At 56.6% G+C, this 15,949-nt stretch overlaps 3 protein-coding genes across 5 annotated transcripts; all 3 read left to right on the top strand.

Moving 5' to 3' along the window:
- The first annotated feature begins 531 nt into the window (after positions 1 to 531).
- LOC101867944 (gasdermin-A2-like) lies at positions 532 to 6,621 on the top strand. Of its 3 annotated transcripts, none has more exons than XM_031044071.2 (10): positions 532 to 678; positions 1,679 to 1,941; positions 2,095 to 2,305; positions 2,771 to 2,936; positions 3,022 to 3,115; positions 3,861 to 3,908; positions 4,151 to 4,329; positions 4,714 to 4,864; positions 4,999 to 5,072; positions 5,775 to 6,621. In XM_031044071.2, exons 2-10 carry the CDS (start codon positions 1,728 to 1,730, stop codon positions 6,003 to 6,005), a joined length of 1,368 nt encoding a protein of 455 aa, XP_030899931.2. In that variant the 5' UTR covers positions 532 to 678; positions 1,679 to 1,727; the 3' UTR covers positions 6,006 to 6,621. The 3 variants fall into 3 exon arrangements, with proteins under 3 accessions (XP_030899931.2, XP_030899919.2, XP_012982984.3); XM_031044059.2 differs by lacking the exon at positions 532 to 678 and adding an exon at positions 1,367 to 1,475; XM_013127530.3 differs by lacking the exon at positions 532 to 678 and adding an exon at positions 1,368 to 1,475 and having other exon boundaries at positions 4,175 to 4,329.
- Positions 6,622 to 6,987: 366 nt separating this feature from the next.
- PSMD3 (proteasome 26S subunit, non-ATPase 3) lies at positions 6,988 to 11,213 on the top strand. The gene is made up of 12 exons (XM_034070359.1): positions 6,988 to 7,183; positions 7,803 to 7,993; positions 8,171 to 8,308; positions 8,496 to 8,632; positions 8,708 to 8,898; positions 9,063 to 9,166; positions 9,253 to 9,367; positions 9,567 to 9,686; positions 9,767 to 9,870; positions 10,102 to 10,257; positions 10,613 to 10,663; positions 10,771 to 11,213. Exons 1-12 carry the CDS (start codon positions 7,027 to 7,029, stop codon positions 10,846 to 10,848), a joined length of 1,542 nt encoding a protein of 513 aa, XP_033926250.1. The 5' UTR covers positions 6,988 to 7,026; the 3' UTR covers positions 10,849 to 11,213.
- A 1,785-nt stretch (positions 11,214 to 12,998) lies between these two features.
- On the top strand, positions 12,999 to 15,362 carry CSF3 (colony stimulating factor 3). The gene is made up of 5 exons (XM_034070302.1): positions 12,999 to 13,014; positions 13,833 to 13,990; positions 14,156 to 14,263; positions 14,362 to 14,508; positions 15,192 to 15,362. Exons 1-5 carry the CDS (start codon positions 12,999 to 13,001, stop codon positions 15,360 to 15,362), a joined length of 600 nt encoding a protein of 199 aa, XP_033926193.1.
- Positions 15,363 to 15,949: the final 587 nt, after the last annotated feature.

Below are 15,949 nucleotides of genomic sequence, written 5' to 3'. Positions count from 1 at the left end.
TGAGGACACCAGAACTGCACACAATGCTCCAGGTGAGGTCTCAAGAGTAGAAGGGCATGGCAATTCATGGCAATTCCAACATGGATTGAGCAACAATGGACCCCTCAGCAGGCAACCACACCGGTATGCCACACAAACCCCTCTGCTACCAACAAGCCCTAATGCATGGCAGCATGTGTGCATGTGTAAGTTATAATATCATCTATAAGTCAGCAGAAGTTCATAGAAGTGCCTACAGCAACATCATACTGTCCCCTTGTCAGGCATACTGCCCCCTTGTCAGCACCACACCTGATGAGCTACCAGGCTCCCAGGCTAAAGTGAAATCCTCCTCATCTCAGGACATTCTGCTCCTGATTCCAACAGTCAGAGTATGAATGAAAACCAGAATGATGCTGGAAATCCAGTCCCACAGGACTGTGTTATCTGTACAAGTTACCCACAGCACTGTAACCAATCAAACAGCTTGACCCAGGGCAGTGACTAACTTTTACAGGAAGAATTACACAAGCAACAAGCGTTTCTGCCTCATTCAGCACAAGTTTCCGAACCGGTGACGGAACAGGCAGGGAGAGAGCAGGTCCCAGCCTGCTGCTTCAGAGGCTGCTCCATCCTGGAAGCTCCGTGGACCGCTCCGCAGGTTGTGCTCCCGTGAAGAAGCTGCTCACCCACAAACAGGCAAGTGCATTTTTAAGTGCTTTCGGTCCTGATGAGGGGTACAGCAAACTGTGAAGTGTTCTGGTTTCATTTTCTCTCTGGTTGATGTCTCCCAAGGAATGAGTCCTGTAAGAGCTACCTAAATGATCCCACATTCAGCACGAGATCATTTCCCATCCCTAGCTCCATCACATACAATACAAACTTCTTCATCACCCCTTCTATACACTAACTGAAGCAAAATGCAAACTCTGGTTAGGAAACCAACAGTGATTCTCCTTCTGCCTTTGAAACAGCCAGTTCTCTCAGGGGGGATGACACAGGCAGAGCACCAGGGCACATCCAAGGAGCTGTGCTGGGAGGATTTCTTTCTATTTTGGGGGAGATTTGCCATTGAACAAGGTCTCCTACTTCCCTACTTAAAACACTTCTGGGTTTCATGTATACTTCTCCTACTTACCACACACTGTTCACCTCTCAGCACTTTCACTTCTCCCAGGAAGACACAAATACAAGTGTTTTGTGCTGCTCTTTGAAGCACTGCTCTTGCCTGCCAAGCAACAAAATGCACAGGGGAAACAGCAAAAACCAGCAAGAAACTACTCAACCTTTTTCCTTCTAAACTTACATCATCTAAACTGATTCCAGCATTTAGGACCACGACAGGTCCTAGGTTAAGGTGCAGTGTCCAGTAATGAAAATGCTAATGGTATGTACTGGTACATGCAGCAAAATAGCTTAATTGAAAGAGCAGTAAGAGACTCCAGTGCTGAAGATCAGTGCTCCCAAATGACCTTTATTCATTGGCAAAGGATATGGTGAGTCGAAATGAGATTCCTGCTTTTACCTCTCCAAATGCTTTCCTATAAACCATCCAGTTTAAGTCATGTCTTGAATTAGCAGGGGGTTTTTGGGGTGCTTATCCATTTGGAAGAGTTCTTCCCAATTAAAACGTGTTCTATTACATCCTTCTCCTTGCATTTCAAGTAATTTGGCTTCACATGTCTTGCCTCTTCCAAAGGCACAAGTCTACATTGCTGTGGATCAAAACTTCATCCAGCTGCAACAGGATGTTTAAAAAAGTCACCGAATCCATAGTGAAACAGATGGATCCAGATGGAGACCTGGTGCCAGTTCGCAGCATGTTGGACCATGAACATTTCAGACCCCTGTGCCTAGTGAGAAGGAAAAAACAAACCACATTCCAGAGGTATCCCCGCTACAAACAGACGTGGTACAGACTGGAGGACGTGCTGCTGCCTGGACAGGATGGTAACACCTCAGGTAAAGACCACATTTATCAATCTTAAGCTCACCCTTCCCACAGACAAAACATTTGGGGCTGAACTCCACCATGTTCCATCTTTCTTGTGCACAAATAGTTGTAATATTGAGTCTGTGTAATCATGCTTAAGCAATTGCATGGAATGATTTCAGAGCCTCTCATTCCCAGTGGAGGTGAACAAGATGCAAGGCAATTTCTAATCAAAAAGACTGGCACTGACAGAATTGATGGGAGTCTCATCCTTCCCATTGACCCCACAAGAGGAGAGCTGACAGGAGCTGCCTCCTTGGCCAACGAGTGGTCCATCAAGCTCAAGAAGAACCACATACCACCAACAAAACTCGAGGCACTGAAAACAGAAAGGTAAGGCAGCCACAAAGGGTCATCCTCCTCTGCCCCATGCCAGGTCACACAATGATTTTCCCAACAGCCAAACCCCAAGATGAGGGAGCATTCATCCTCCCTAAGCAGGCAGACTTCCAGAGGCCAGGAAAGGGAGGTGGTGAAGACTCCTCACCAAGCTTTGCAATGCTTATAGATCTCTGTGCCATTTAGAAAGCAGGAACGCCTCGAGATGAGTCAAGGCCTCTCCTCTCATTGTTTGTGCCTGGGAAGGAGCAGTTAGATCACGACACATCTGACCTGCCAGGCCACCACCTCACTACCCCTCAGAGCAGAATGTATTGAGGACAGCAAGAATTCCAAGCCTATTTTCTGCCACCTTTTTCCCCTGCAGAAGCCACAAACACAGGGATATTTTCATGTGACACAAGCATAGAGTCCCACAGGACTTTGTCCAACTAAACCAGGACCTTTTTTCTCTTTTAGGAAAATTAATACAAATCATGCCTTCATTCAGCAACTACAGAAAACAGGCCAGAAACTGTACGTGGTTCATGAGACCATAGAAACCATGGAGGAGGCCAGCTATCAGGAAACCTCTGACGCAGAGGGGAAATTCATGGCCCAGTTTTACGTCAAGTTCTGTGCCAAGGTTGGGTTTCACGCTCAGGATTCAGCCCTTCCCCACCCTCTGCACATCCTCAAGCCTGGTAACACATTTATGTTTCACTAACCAGGGCACCAGAAAGAACATACAGAGCATAACCATACCCAAAGGCTGCACCCTGGCCTTCAGGGCATTCCAGCTGGCCATTTCAGATGCATGGTGGGGTAAGTAACTTCCAAAAACTGACAACTCCCCCATTTGGGAAACACCACAGAAGAGATAAGATGTTTCTGAAGCATTATTCAGATATGAATATGAAGGCAGATATGAATATGAGGGCATCACAGATGCCCTCAGCTGATTTCAGCCATGAACACAATGTGAGTGACAGGAGCCCAATGGGAAAAAAGCGGTACATAGTATACAAGTTAAAAGAGCTATGGGGAAAGAGGTGCAGCTCCAAGGGGGTGACAAGGAACGAGAGAGGGGAGCCCCAGCTCCACATTCCAGGAACTGCAGAGCTCCTATGGAGACATGACACAGAGCAGAGCTGGTTTTGGTTTCTTTTCCTCCTCAGAAGGTCAGGGCTGCCCCTTCACTGGGATGTGCAGAGAAAGAAAGGACTGAGCTCCATAGACCCTGCAGGATTGGAGAGAGCACATGTGCCTTCCTGCCCCTGTGCTCCCCACACCCGCGTGGATCTGGAGGAGTATAAACTGTCAGATTAATTTCCTTGTGTTTTAACACACTCACTGCCTGATGAAAGGCACAGGACAGTAAGGAACGAGATTCAGGAATAATGAGTCCTAAATGAACAGATGCACTAGAGAAGAGCACAACCTGACCTCCAACCAGCACATGACATCTCAGACCTGGGACACCAACATCTTCAGGCTTAAAATCAACCACCCTGGTAAAAAATACCCCCCAGCTTGAAGCCTTTCAGCAATGTCTTTTTTCCTGGTGCAGGTCTTCATTATTTCCCAGAAGAATTTAGATGCAGTCTTCAATCTGATGGTAAGAAATGTCTTTTACTCCTTTCCCTCGCACTATTTCTCCCCCCTGGGCAAGACTGAGTCTCTCCAAACACAAGCCACCTGAATCAGTGTCTGTCTTTGCTGTAGTTTCCAGACACGACAACTCAAAGCTGTACATTGGTTTAAAAGAAAGTATTCATAGAAGAGTTTCAAATTCTAAATGTAAGGTGCCATTGACTTGCCTGGTTCGGAAGTGATATTTGGGCTCATTCTGCTTTTCAGATTTGGGCTCGTTCTGCTTTTCAGATGTCCTGGAAGGAACATTGGGAGCATTGGAGGCAGAAGTTAAAAGGAATTGTCACATTCTCTCCACGTTGTCTTCTCAGCTGTCCAGCATCTTATTAACAGCCATCAAAGCTGTGATGGGAGATAGGAATCTCTTCCAAGAACTGAGCCACAAGGTAAGCAAAGCTCTTCTTACTACCAGGATTTATAGACAGAGACATCCACCTCTTGCCTCAGAAACCACCTCTCCTGTGCCACAACTACCAACCCAAAAAGCCTTCACTCGGTGCACGTCTGGTCTCCATCACCATACAGATGAAGGTGCTCAGGGAGTCAACTGCAGAAATGTGGCCTCTGTAGAGCCTAACAGGTTCACGTGAAGGTATCAGACCATTTAAATGTCCTGTCCTGTCTTTAACTGGAGCCAGTGTGAATGCTAAAGCCTCAATTACAGCCTCACAAATAGCTTAGGGAGGGGAAGACACACGTTACACGACCGGTCACAAGCTCCCAGACTCGCAAGCCTCTTAAACCCTGCTGTTTCCTCCTATGTCCCCTAGATGGAAGCAGTTCTTGATGAAGGTGACAGTGACGAGCTGAAAACAGAGAGCGCAGCCTTAAAAGACCTGCTGAGGCTCTTGCAGCAATCCTCAGCACACACTCTCCTCCACATGGCAGCAGCCATCACCTACACTCTTGATGCTTTAGAAGGTAAGGCTTGCTGGCCACTTGAACAGCGAAATCAGGAGCACCAGAATACATGCCAACCATTCCTCACCCTTCACTTCCCCCCAGCTGGCTCCAGCTGCAGTGGGGTTTTGGCACAACCTGTTTTAATTCTGCAGAGCTCAGTGAGGATCAGCTCCTGCTGCTGCTGGAGTCCTTGGAAAACAAGATCGTGTCCCAACAGCTTAAGCTGGTGAGAGAACGTACATCTCATGGGGCCCAAATGAAGGGATGGGGGATGTGTGTGTGTGTTATTTCAAGTAAAGCAACTTGTACATGATGACCCAGGCAGCAGGATCACAATTCAGGCTAACACTGGGAAAAGGGAAGGAGCAATTGCTTCAAACTTGGAAGGGATGAGAATACTTTAAGGAAAATCACCCCAAGACAGGAAGGCCAAAGATTTCTACCAACTGTTTTGCTGATAATCAGCATTCAATCAGGACCAGCTACCACCACTTGGCTGGAAGAGGTGGTCAGAGATCTCTGGCTTCTTTGGCTCCTGAGTTTAGTAAGAAAACAGCATAAACTTCACCATTTTGCCCAGGGAGGTTGTGAATGTTCCATCCCTGGCAGTGTTCAAGGCCAGGTTGGATGAAGCCTTGGGTGCCATGGTTTAGTGTGAGGTGTCCCTGCCCATGGCTGTGGGTTGGAACTGGATGATCTGAAGCTCCTTTCCAACCCTAACTGTTCTATGACTCTACGATTTTAATTCCTTGGCCGTAACTAGTCCCCAAGAAGCCAGGAACTGAATACACAAGCACAATAATCTCCCAGGTTAGAAAGTCCCACATGAGCAGCACTCACAAACCCAAGAGATCATTCACTTAACGCCTTCCACAGCTGGGATATTAAAATACTGATTTTGCCTGTTCTTTTGCTCCTTGCTATGAAGGTTGAGAGCATCTTGAAACAGAGAGAACATGGGAATGGGTTCAGCGCAGACCCCAGCTTGCTCTCCTTCTCCCAAGAGAGGGACCACCAAGTAACCATTGCAATGCTGGAGATGAGTGGGGTGAAGCTCCATGAGGACGGATCCGCTGCTGGCACAAATGAAGCCTTCTCAGCCACAGGAGCCTTGTATGTGTCCCTGTACGTCCTCAGTCTTCTGAGCAAGCCCCATTAGGTTACACAGCCCTCCCATGCGGGATGATTTAAACAGAATCACTTAACAAGGTATCTGAAAGTCTCTTAGCACAAGGCAGCTTCTTTCTCCAAGCTTCATCCCTGCACACGTGAGGCTCTCGCACTGCTTTGAAGTGAGTGGCAAAGGAAAAAAGCCCCATCCCTGGCAGTGCTCAAGGCCAGGTTGGACACAGGGCTTGGAGCAGCTGCTCCAGTGGAAGGGGTCCCTGAAGGAGCTTTGGGGTCCTTTCCAACTCCAACCACCAATGACTCTAGAAGCAAACTTAAGGCAAGAAAACTCCTTATGGAAGCCAGATCCCAAACCTGCGTTTTCCTTCCTCCCACCCGAATCCCAACCACAAACCCCACCAGCCCAAATGAGCACCCACCACTTGGTTGAGCTTGACACGACCTTGGGCTTCCTCAGCACCCCAGAGCACTGCCACTGATGCTCATGCATCCAGGTGCACCCCAGCAATCCCTCCCCAGTACCCCCCAGCTCAAGGGGGATCCCAGAGCAGTTTATGGGTGCAGCCCCAGCAGCAAGGAGCAAGCTTCAGATCTACATTGCAAAGGCTTTGACGGCTGCTTTATGAATAAAGCTCTTTACTGACCAACAGAGGCCATGTTGTACCCTGAAGTAAGGCCGCGGGGCTGCCCGGCCGGCTCCCCCCACCTCGGGGATCCCCATTGGGGGACACCGCTGCTTACCTGGGGGGGCCACTGCCGGCTCGGGGGGCACCAACAGCACGGTGGGACAGCCAATGGGGCGAGGGGACCCCGAGCCCGGTGAGGGGAGCGGAGCGGAGCGGCCATCCCCTCTGCCTCGCACCTCACCTCAGCGAGCCAGGCAGGAGCAGCCGAGCGCGGCTCCGGAGATCACCGAACACGGCTCCGGAGATCACCGAGCGCGGCTCCGGAGACAGCCGAAGAGGGGCGGAAGGAGCCGAGCGCTCCGCCTCTCGGCGCTCGGCTGGCCGGGCCTGGCGGCTCCCGGCGTGCCCCGCGGTTGCTGCAGTGTCATGAAGCAGGAGGCCCCGTCCCGGCGCCGAGACAAGGCCAAGGTCCCCCTCGAGGGGCCTCCCCCCGCAGCCCCCGACGTGGAGATGCAGGAGGAGGCGGCGGAGACCGGAGGGGACCGGCAGCCGCAGCGGGAGCTCGATGCGGTCACGTTGGAGGGTGAGGGGGGGAACGGGATGGGGAACGGGGGGAGTCAGTGAGGGAATGGGGGGGGGAGAGTCAGTGAGGGGATGGGGGGGTGGTCCTTGAGGAGGAAGAGGAAGGGGAATGGGGGGTCCTTGAGGAGGAGGAAGGGGAATGGGGGGTCCTTGAGGAAGGGGAAGGGGAATGAGGGGGTCCTTGAGGAGGAGGAAGGGGAATGGGGGGTCCTTGAGGAGGAGGAGGAAGGGGAACGGGGGGGTCCTTGAGGAGGAGGAAGGGGAATGAGGGGTCCTTGAGGAAGGGGAAGGGGAATGAGGGGGTCCTTGAGGAGGAGGAAGGGGAATGGGGGGTCCTTGAGGCGGAGGGGTAGTGTGGGGTGAGGAAGAGGGGGCGCTGGGAAGGCTGTTGGTGGGGAAAGGAGCTGCGAGGGCCTTAAGAGGGAAGGGGAATCTGGAAGCTGTGTTTGAGGGGTCACCCTTGGGAGGATGGGGTCCCCTGAGCTGCACAAGAGCCACAGTGGGATCCAGAGGGAGGATGGAGAAGGGGGGGGGGGCACTGGGACCCCCCCCATTGCTGGTGCCATGAGGGACCCGGCGCTGCCTGTGCTCCGAGTGAGGCTCTCCTGGTGCTCCCGCAGACATCAAGGAGCACGTGAAGCAGCTGGAAAAGGCCGTGTCGGGCAAGGAGCCGCGTTATGTCCTGCGGGCGCTGCGGGCCCTGCCCTCCACCTCCCGACGCCTCAACTCCAACGTGCTCCACAAAGCCATCCATGGCTTCTTCACTGCCAACAGCTCCGTAAGGGACTTCCTGCTCGGCTTCCTGGAGGAGGTAGGGGCAGAGGGGACACCGTTCCCTGCACCGAGGACCCCCTTGTCACCCCCTTGTCACCCCCTTGTCACCCCCTTGTCACCCCCTTGTCACCCCCTTGTCACCGGGCTGGGGATGGCCTCGCTGCAGGCAGAGGTGTCAGGGGGAACAGGCATCCAGCAATGTCTCTGTCCTCAGTCCATGGACACGGAAGCAGAGCTGCAGTTTCGGCCACGCACAGGGAAGGCAGCTTCAGCCCCACTTCTGCCAGAGGTGGAGACTTACCTGCAGCTGCTGCTGGTCATCCACCTGATGAACAGCAAGCGGTACCCAGAGGTGAGGTCCCTGAGCTCTCAATGGGGTGCTCCTGCACCAGGCTGGGTCTGCAGAACCCCAGGAGCTGCATGTGTGTGTTCCCCTTTGTTCCAGTTCCATCTGGAGGCAGCCTTGGGTTCAGTCCCGCAGCCTCCCTGCTCTTCAGAGCATCCCTGCCTCCACCTTGAGCTCTGTTCCCCTCCTGCAGGCTCAGAAGGTGTCTGATGACCTGATGCAGAAGATCAGCTCCCAGAACCGCCGGGCCCTTGACCTGGTGGTGGCCAAATGTTACTACTACCACTCCCGCATCTACGAGTTCCTGAACAAGCTGGATGGGGTCAGGAGGTAGGCTGGGGCCTGCAGCCCAGAGAGCCAGGGCTGCTGCTTTCCTCCTCCCTGCCACGCTCCCCTTCCCTGCAGCTTCCTGCACGCCCGGCTCCGGACAGCCACACTGCGGCACGATGCTGATGGCCAGGCCACCCTCCTGAACCTGCTGCTGAGGAACTATCTCCACTACAACCTCTATGACCAGGCCGAGAAGCTCGTCTCCAAGTCTGTGTTCCCTGAGCAGGCCAACAACAACGAGTGGGCTCGGTACCTCTATTACACAGGTGAGACAGAGGGTCCTGCGCTCGGGCTGTGCCCGAGAGCGAGGGCTCTGCATCTGCACAGAACCCATTGGAACAGCTGGAGATGGGGTTTCCAGGCAGGATGTGATCCAGTGGATCCAGTTGGATTCGCTTTTCCAAGCCCCTTGTGGCCTGTCTCAACGCAGGGCGCATCAAGGCCATCCAGCTGGAGTACTCGGAGGCACGGAGGACCATGACAAACGCCCTGCGGAAGGCCCCACAGCACACGGCCGTCGGCTTCAAGCAGACAGTGAGCAGGGATGGGAAGCTCGAGGGGTTCGGATCCTCCTGGATCCTCCTGGAAGCCGCAGCTCCCGTGGTCTCTTTCTGCTCCAGGTGCACAAGCTGCTCATCGTGGTGGAACTGCTGCTGGGGGAGATCCCGGACAGGCTCCAGTTCAGACAACCCTCCCTCAAGCGCTCGCTCATGCCCTACTTCCTCCTGACCCAGGGTACATTGAGCCAGGCTCTGGGGGAGCAGGAAGCCTTGGGAAGGGGAGCAGTGGGGATTTCTTCCCTCTCCCCTCAAGGGGATTCAGCTGCAGGCTCTGCTTGGGGAAGAGAAGGAGGAGGAGGCAGCTCTCAGAGGACAGGAGCTGCCCTCCTCGCTTCCCCCATTCCCCTTCCCTACAAACACCTTCTCTCCTCCAGCCGTCAGGACTGGGAACCTGTCCAAGTTCAACCAAGTCCTTGATCAGTTTGGGGACAAGTTCCAGGCTGATGGCACCTACACCCTGATCATTCGTCTGAGGCACAATGTCATCAAGACGGGTAGGAGGCTGCAGGGATGGTGCTTGGGGTACCCTTGGGCTGCCTGGCCCCGGGGGCTGCACTCCTGTCCCTCCTCGCAGGTGTCCGGATGATCAGCTTGTCCTACTCTCGCATCTCCCTGGCTGACATTGCCCAGAAGCTGCAGCTCGACAGCCCAGAGGATGCAGAGTTCATTGTTGCCAAGGTACCTGCATCAGGTCCTGTCCCTCTGTGTTCTGGGAGCAGGCTCCCTCCTGGGGCAGTTGCTGGGTTTAGGTTAAGGCCCCTCCAAAGGGACGCTGGGGACACGCAGGGCACCTCATCCCCTCACTGTGTGCCTGAGCTCACTGCTCCTGTCACAGCAGCCAGCTCCTCCCTTCCCCTGAGCTCAGGCCCGGGAGGCAGCGGGTGCCCTGACCTGTGCTCTGGCATGCAGGCCATCCGGGATGGTGTCATCGAGGCCAGCATTAACCACGAGAAGGGCTACGTCCAGTCCAAGGAGATGATCGACATCTATTCCACACGGGAGCCCCAGTTGGCTTTTCACCAGCGCATCTCGTTCTGCCTCGACATCCACAACATGTCCGTGAAGGTGCGAGGGGCTGCAGGGTCTGGCCCAGGGGACAGTGGTGTCACTTAAGGAGAAACATAGAAGAGTTTGGGTTGGAAGGGACCTTAAAGCTCCTCCAGCTCCAACCCCTGCCATGGGCAGGGACCCCTTCCACTGGAGCAGCTGCTCCAAGCCCCTATGTCCAACCTGGCCTTGAGCACTGCCAGGGATGGGGCAGCCACAGCTTCTCTGGGCACCCTGTGCCAGCGCCTCAGCACCCTCACAGGGAAGAGCTTCTTCCTTATCTCCAACCTGAACTTCCTCTGTTGCAGTTTGAACCCATCACCCCTTGTCCTATCCCTCCAGTCCCCAATGAAGTCCCTCCTTTGTTTTCCAGGCCATGAGGTTCCCACCGAAATCCTACAACAAAGACTTGGAATCTGCAGAGGTGAGGTCTCTTTCTGGGGGGGGGGGGTTCCTTTACCACCACCGAGGTTCCAGCACGGATGCAGCTCCTGGCCCCCACCAACCTTTTCCTTTGGCTTTGCCTTGCAGGAGCGCCGGGAGCGCGAGCAGCAGGACCTGGAGTTCGCAAAGGAGATGGCAGAGGACGATGATGATGGTTTCCCGTGAGCCTCTGGCCTGGCTCCACTTTTTTAGCTGTCCCTAGGGCAGATGCTGCCTGAGCAGCGCTTCCCCTGCACGGCCCCGGCCCCTTTTATAGATACCTGCATGTCTGTCCGGTGGGGGGGATCCCTGGCCATGCAGCTTCTTGGGGGTCCCAAGCAGGATCCCCCTTCCCCAGTAACCCAGCATTCTGACTGTGGTCACGGTGGTTGCACAGAGGAGCCCCTGCCCTGGGGCCTCCCGGGGCCGCAGAGCCGGGATGGGTGCTGGGAGCCCCAGCCATGGGTGCCCCCGGCTCTCGCAGCGATGATGGGGTCAAACTTTGTTAAGCTTCAATTATGACTTTTAAAATAAAAGTGGGAAAAACACCATTTGCACAGAGGGCTGAGTCACCCCCACACCCTGTCCTGCTGGCAAGGGCACAGGGGGGTCAGGCTGGATCCTTCTTGTGCCTCACAGGCACCAGTGCTGGGGAGTGAGGGAACCTGCAGCTGCACCAAGTGGGTCTCACCACCATCGGGGCTCATTCTCCAGGGCCATCCATGAGTCTCTCACTGTGTCCATGCCTTCCCATAGGCTGAGGATTAAGTGTGGGGCTGCCCAGGGTACAGCCTGTCCCTGCTCTAAGGCCATAGCTGGGGCAGAGCAGGGAAGGTGAGAGCTGGATCCAGCACTGAGAGCACAGGGGACACCCTGGAAGCCTTCACTTGCGGATGCTGGGCAGGGGCTGATGGTGCCTGGGTCAGGCCCTGCACAGGAAGGGTGACCACGAGGCAGAACCGCAGTGGGGCGGATGCTGGGGACAGTCCCCAGGGCTGGACAGCTCCGGTCCCAGGGGGTTTTGTGCTGCCCTCGTGCCCCAGCACCAACCCACAGGGTTTCGGGTCTGGTCACCACTTCCTTCCTTCCTTCCCTGGAAAGCTGACAGGGACTTTGGGCCCCACCAAGCACTGATTCATGTCCCCCCCACCCCGATTCCTGAAAGCATCAGCCTGCTGCAATGTCAGCTCTGCTCCGGGATGAGCCCCATGGGCACAATGCACCCGAGCCCCTCCATGGGTACCAGCTCCAGAAGGGCTGTGGTTTGCAGTGGCTCTGGGGAGGGCACATGGAGGGCTGGGGGGTGTCCTCCCTATCAACAGGCTCTGCTACCGAGGTCCTTTCACACAGCCTGAGGGCAGGACATGAAGCCCAAGGTCTAGGAAGGGAAGTCATCATTAGGCTTCAGAGTTAACACCAGCCTCATGCCAGGCCCTGGGTGATGCTCATAGATCGACTGCAGCCACCAATGGGGGGTTCCTTTCCCCTGCTGGAGGTGGGAGCAGCTCTGGCTCTGGGGCCCATCCCCATGGCCTGCAGGATGGCAGTGATGGGAGCCAGGCTGGGTGCAGAGCTCAGTGCTGTGCCAGGGTCATCCTGCCTGGATCCCTGCATCCCACACCCTGCCCGTGCCAGGCAGGAGCCCTCCCAGCTGGCACTGACCCACAGATCATCTTGGAAGCACTTGCGGGAAGCAGCATGAGCCAAATCCCCCGGTCAGAGCCATGGGGACAGTGGGGCAGGAGCAGCTGCCCTGGACGATGCTTCCCCGAAGGTGCTGCTCAGGACAGCCCCAGTGAGGGGGGTCAGGCCCCTTGTGCTCATGTATGGGGATGCTGAGCACAGCCCAGCCCTGCAGCCCCCATCCAGGCAGGATCCTTGCATGGGATCTCACCTTGACCACCTCCAACTGCTCCCACCCCGTGAAGGCCACCCCGTTGTTGCTCGCCCTGACACCGCGGTGAGGGGCTCGGTGTCCACATGGGTTGGGAATGGCACTGATCCCAGGGAATGGCGAGTGACCCCGTGGTGCTGAGCCCCGGGTTAATGTGTCCCGGAGGCACCGGCCCCGCACCGGGCACCCCTCGGGCACCGGGTGCCGCTGCACCGGGGGCAGCCGCTGCCCACCGGGAAAGCCCCAGCACAGGAGGGGTGGGCAGCGCTCAGCACCCGCGTCCGGATTTGCATGCGGGTGGTTACGGCAATGAAGCAACAGGAGCTGTTGCCACATCGGTGTGAATCCCCGCGGCCGCTATAAATGCCCTGATCAATGCCGGGGCAGGAGCTGCAGCCGCCGGCCACGCTCACAGGCAGCAGGAGACACCGAACCCGGCACCATGTGCGCTGTCACCCGTGAGTACTGCAGCCCGCAGCACGGCGCTACCACTGCTCCCTGCGCTCCCAGTGCTCCCAGTGCTTCCTCTGCTCCCAGTGCTCCCACTGCTCCCAGTGCTTCCTCTGCTCCCAGTGCTCCCACTGCTCCCTGGGCTCCCACTGCTCCCTGGGCTCCCAGTGTCCCACTGCTACCAGTGCTTCCTGTGCTCCCAGTGCTTCCTCTGCTTCCAGTGCTTCCTGTGCTCCCATTGCTCCCACTGCTCCCAGTGCTTCCTGTGCCTCCTCTGCTCCCATCGCTCCCACTGCTCCCACTGCTCCCAATACTCCCACTGCTCCCATTGCTCCCACTGCTCCCAGTGCCTCCTCTGCTTCCATTGCTCCCACTGCTCCCAGTGCTTCCTGTGCTCCCATTGCTCCCACTCCTAAAACTGCTAAAACTGCTCCGACTGCTCCCACTGCTCCCACTGCTCCCATTGCTCCCACAGCCCCCATTACTCCCAGTGCTCCCTGTGCTCCCAGGGCTTCCACTGCTCCAACTGCTAAAGGTGCTTCCACTACACCCATCACTCCCATTGCTCCCACTGCACCCACTTTCCCCCCAGCTCCCAGAGCCCCCACTAAGCCCATTCTACCTGCAGCACCCACTGCACCCACGCACCCAAAGCCTGCAGCCGGTGGCCCCAGCACCACGGCACCAGTGGCACACAGGCAGCACCAGCTCCATCTCCCCCATTCCATGGGGTCCCTGCCCCTTCCCCAGGCTGCGTCGGTGCCACCATCACCGGTGGCAGTGCCAGGGCTGTGCCACGGTGGGTGCTGAGCCGCTGTTCCCACAGGGGTGCTGGTGCTGCTGCTGTGGGTGCCATGGCAGGAGCTGCTTGGGGCGCCGCTGGCCGAGCTCTCGGGGGATCAGAGATTCCTCATCTTCCTCAGCAACAACCTGGAATTCACCCGCAAGATCAAGGGGGACGTGGCTGCTCTGCAGCACGTGGTGGTGAGTCCCCATCATGGGGATCATGGTGGATCATGGGGATCATGGTGGGACGGCCCCATCTCCACCACCCTGGGCACCAGGTCTGCCCCATCCCACACCCCAGCGAGGGGAGCTGGGGGCGATGGGGTCCTCCGGCCACCCTGACCACATCCCCCTTGGCTGCAGTGTGACACCTTCCAGCTGTGCAAGGAGGAGGAGCTGCTGCTGCTGCGGCAGGACCTGAGCATCACACAGGTGCCCATGGAGCGGTGCCATGGCCGCGGCTTCCAGGCGGTGAGTGCCACAGCCCACCCGTGCCATGGGCTAGCTGGGCTCAGCCCTGCCGGTGCCGCGGTGCCCGTGCCGAGCTGACCATGCCATGCACCCCACAGGAAGCCTGCTTCAGCCAGATCCAAGAGGGGCTCCGCACCTACCAGAGCTCCCTCGATGCCGTCCTGGAGCTGCTGCCTGGACACGCTGCACTGGTGGAGAGCCTGCAGCTGGATGCTGCCAACCTGTCCTCCAACATCCAGCATCAGGTGAGGGGAGGGCAGGATGGGCACAGCAAGGACACCACATCCTGGGCTGCATCCCCAGAGTGTGAGCAGCAGCTCAGGGAGGGGATCCTGCCCCTCTGCTGTGGGATGGGGTGAACCCTCCTGCAGCCCTGATCCAGCTCTGGGGCAGCAGCAACCAGAGGGAACTGGAGCTGTTGGATGAGGCCACAGAGATGCTGCGAGGGCTGGAGCAGCTCCCATAGGAGCCAGGCTGAGAGAGCTGGGCTGGGGCAGCGTGGACAAGAGAAGGCTCCTGAAGGGGAGACCTGAGAGCAGCTCCAGTGCTTAAAGGGGCTGCAGGAAACCTGGAGAGGGGCTTGGGACAAGGGATGGAGGGACAGGCCAAGGGGAATGGCTTGAACCTGCCCGAGGGGAGACTGAGCTGAGCTCTGAGGCAGAAGCTGTTCCCTGTGAGGGTGCTGAGGCGCTGGCACAGGGTGCCCAGAGAAGCTGTGGCTGCCCCATCCCTGGCAGTGCTCAAGGCCAGGTTGGACACAGGGGCTTGGAGCAGCTGCTCCAGTGGAAGGGGTCCCTGCCCATGGCAGGGGTTGGAGCTGGAGGAGCTTTAAGGTCCCTTCAACCCAACCCAGTCTGTGCCTCCATGGGGCTCTGCTGTTGCGCTCCCAGAGCCCGGAGCTGATGCCTCTGCCTCTGCCCAGTTACAGATGGAAGACCTGGGCCTGGCCACGGTGACATACCCCACAGAGACCCGGGGTCCCCTCCCTGCCTTCTCCTCCCATTTCCACCACCAGGTCGGCAGCTTCTTCATCCTGGCCGACTTCCAGCGGTTCCTGGAGGCTGCGTACCGGGCCCTGCGGCACCTGGCGCACCTCTGACCCGGGGGCTCCCGACTTCCCCACCTATTTAATATGTATGGCTATGCCAGCTCCCTGCGGACGGGAATGCTGCCGGACACCGGCCCCGCACACGGACCCGTGCGCAGCATCGCCCTTGTTTAATATTTAAACACAAGTGTATCTCTGCTACGAGTTGCTGGGCTTGAGCCCCCATGGGCTTCCCAAGGGCTGCATCCCACAGGAAAACCGGCTTCGGACAGGCATGAAGCAGCTTCGGAGCAGCATTTCCCTGCCTGGGCTGCAGGGACAGACCTGAGCCGTGTCACTTCTCGTTGGCATAGTGACATTAGTATTTATTAGTCATTAGGGAAGAGGGAGGGGAGTAGGGAGGTGCCGAAGGGATGCAGCAGCTTCCCACGAGGTTTTTCCACCGCCCACCCCCATTCCCTGCAAAACTCAGGGTATTTATTGCAGTTTAAGTTATTCTCATCCCTTTCCCTGCCTCACGGTTCGCGGAGCTGTCCTGGATGGTTCCCAGCCCATCCCGCTGTTTTGTACTGTATTTATTGCTGCCTGAGCCCCACAGACACATCCCTGCTCGGTTTTATACGCAATATAAATGGAAA

The sequence above is a fragment of the Melopsittacus undulatus genome, chromosome 17 (genome assembly GCF_012275295.1).
Source record: "Melopsittacus undulatus isolate bMelUnd1 chromosome 17, bMelUnd1.mat.Z, whole genome shotgun sequence".
In the NCBI taxonomy this organism is placed as follows: Eukaryota; Metazoa; Chordata; class Aves; order Psittaciformes; family Psittaculidae; genus Melopsittacus; species Melopsittacus undulatus.
This window is presented reverse-complemented; position numbering and strand designations above follow the sequence as displayed.